The following is a 1958-nucleotide window of genomic DNA, read 5'->3' as shown; positions in this document are numbered from 1 at the left end:
TGCACCACCTAGCTGCCCCCCATCTATTTTTTAAAAATTTTTTTAAATTAAAAAAAATTTTTTGTGAGGCAATGAGGGTCAAGTGACTTGCCCAAGGTCACACAGCTAGTAAGTGTCAAGTGTCTGAGGTCAGATTTGAACTCAGGTCCTCCTGAATCCAGGGCCTGTGCTTTATCCACTGCACCACCTAGCTGCCCCTCCCCCCATCTATTTTTAATATAATCTATCAATGAGGGAAAAAAATGAGGGACACAGGGGTAGATAAGTACCTAGATGTGTATCCTTTCACCATGACTATCTCTCCATTATCCTACAGGTGAGAAAACTGATGGCGATGGGCAGGAATCAGAGTGGTGGTGTGACTGAGTTCATCCTGGCAGGCTTTCCCACTCTTCACAGCATGCAAACTGAGCTCTGTTCAATTTTCCTGCTAGTGTACCTGCTGACCCTAATGGGCAACATGGTGATTATAAGTGTGGTCGGAGCTGACCCCCGCCTGCAGACTCCTATGTACTTTTTCCTGGGGAACTTGTCATGCCTGGAGATCTTGATCACTTCTGTGATTATTCCTAAGATGCTGGATAACTTCTTTTCAGGTCGGCACACCATCTCTTTCACTGCTTGCATTACTCAGTTCTATTTCTACTTCTGCCTTGGGGCTTCTGAGTTCCTGCTACTGGCGATCATGTCTGTGGATCGTTACCTGGCTGTCTGCCACCCCTTGAGATATCCTATATTGATGCGTGGGGCCATATGCTTACGGTTGGCTCTGATCTGTTGGGCAGGGGGCCTTCTCCCTGTGCTTGGTCCTACAGTGGTTGTGGCTCTGCTTCCTTTTTGTGGCCAGGATGTGGTGATCCAACACTTCTTTTGTGATAGTGGCCCCCTACTTCGCCTGGCATGCACCAACACCAAGCAATTGGAAGAGGTTGATTTTGCTCTGGCCTCAGTGGTCATCATGGTCTCCCTTCTGCTTACTGCCACTTCCTATGGTCACATTGTTTTGGCAGTCCTTCGAATACCCTCAGCCTCAGGCCGACAGAAGGCCTTCTCCACATGTACCTCCCACTTAATGGTGGTTACACTCTTCTATGGAAGTGCCATCTTTCTCTATGTCCGCCCATCACAAAGTGGTTCTGTTGGCACTAACTGGGCAGTGACAGTGGTGACTACATTTGTGACACCATTAATGAACCCTGTCATTTATACCCTTCGAAATGAACGAGTAAAGGAAGCCTTAAGAGATATGTTTAAGAAGGGGTTAGCAGCTTGTTCTGGACATCTCTGATACCATCACAGCCAGACTAGGAAAAAGAATGAAATGAGTGGGGAAGGACCAGAGGAAAGAATAGATCTAATTTCTCCCTGCGTTCTGCCTTTAGTTTTGGTACTTCATGAGTTTGTCTTGTTTCCATATCTAATAATTTTTCAATCTTGGGAAAATCTCTCTCACTACCATTTTCATTCCACTAACATCTTTGGCAACACCAAATAACAGCATTCTAGAACTAGCAAAGACACCCAAAGATCACCTAGTTCTTATTCCTTTTCTCAACGAAGGATTCACAAGTCAAAATAAATAATCATTGTCATTACCAATTACAAAAATCAACTGAATTTTCTAACAGCCTTTGGGGACTCTTTCTGATTAAATAAACTTCCATAAAGTCAATAAGTTTGCCACAGATATCAAGAATTGAAAGATCCTTTACCTAATGAGCCTGGGAAGAAGTGCCATTAGATCAGTTCTGCATACACTGTGCCTGAGTATTTTTAAACCTGCATTTTATACCAAAATATTTACCATCAGATGGAAAATAGATAAAATTGAATCAACGGACTGGTTTCCAACTCTAGAGAAATGTCAATAGTTATGGAAGGTTGAGACCCCTGAAGGGCTTAAAGGGAGTAACTTTGATCAACTATTCTACTTCCCATATTTCCTCTTCATCTAGCCT

General features: G+C 43.4%; 1 protein-coding gene across 1 annotated transcript; it reads left to right on the top strand.

The window, feature by feature from the left end:
• Positions 1 to 328: 328 nt before the first annotated feature.
• Positions 329 to 1288, top strand: LOC122738496 (olfactory receptor 6S1). The gene has a single exon (XM_043980514.1). It carries the CDS (start codon positions 329 to 331, stop codon positions 1286 to 1288), a length of 960 nt encoding a protein of 319 aa, XP_043836449.1.
• The last annotated feature ends 670 nt before the right edge of the window (positions 1289 to 1958 follow it).

The sequence above is a fragment of the Dromiciops gliroides genome, chromosome 2 (genome assembly GCF_019393635.1).
Source record: "Dromiciops gliroides isolate mDroGli1 chromosome 2, mDroGli1.pri, whole genome shotgun sequence".
NCBI lineage: Eukaryota > Metazoa > Chordata > Mammalia > Microbiotheria > Microbiotheriidae > Dromiciops > Dromiciops gliroides.
This window is presented reverse-complemented; position numbering and strand designations above follow the sequence as displayed.

Bases quoted from the DNA above. Each gene is read 5' to 3' on its own strand.
- LOC122738496 (XM_043980514.1), top strand. From the start codon at position 329: ATGGCGATGGGCAGGAATCAGAGTGGTGGTGTGACTGAGTTCATCCTG.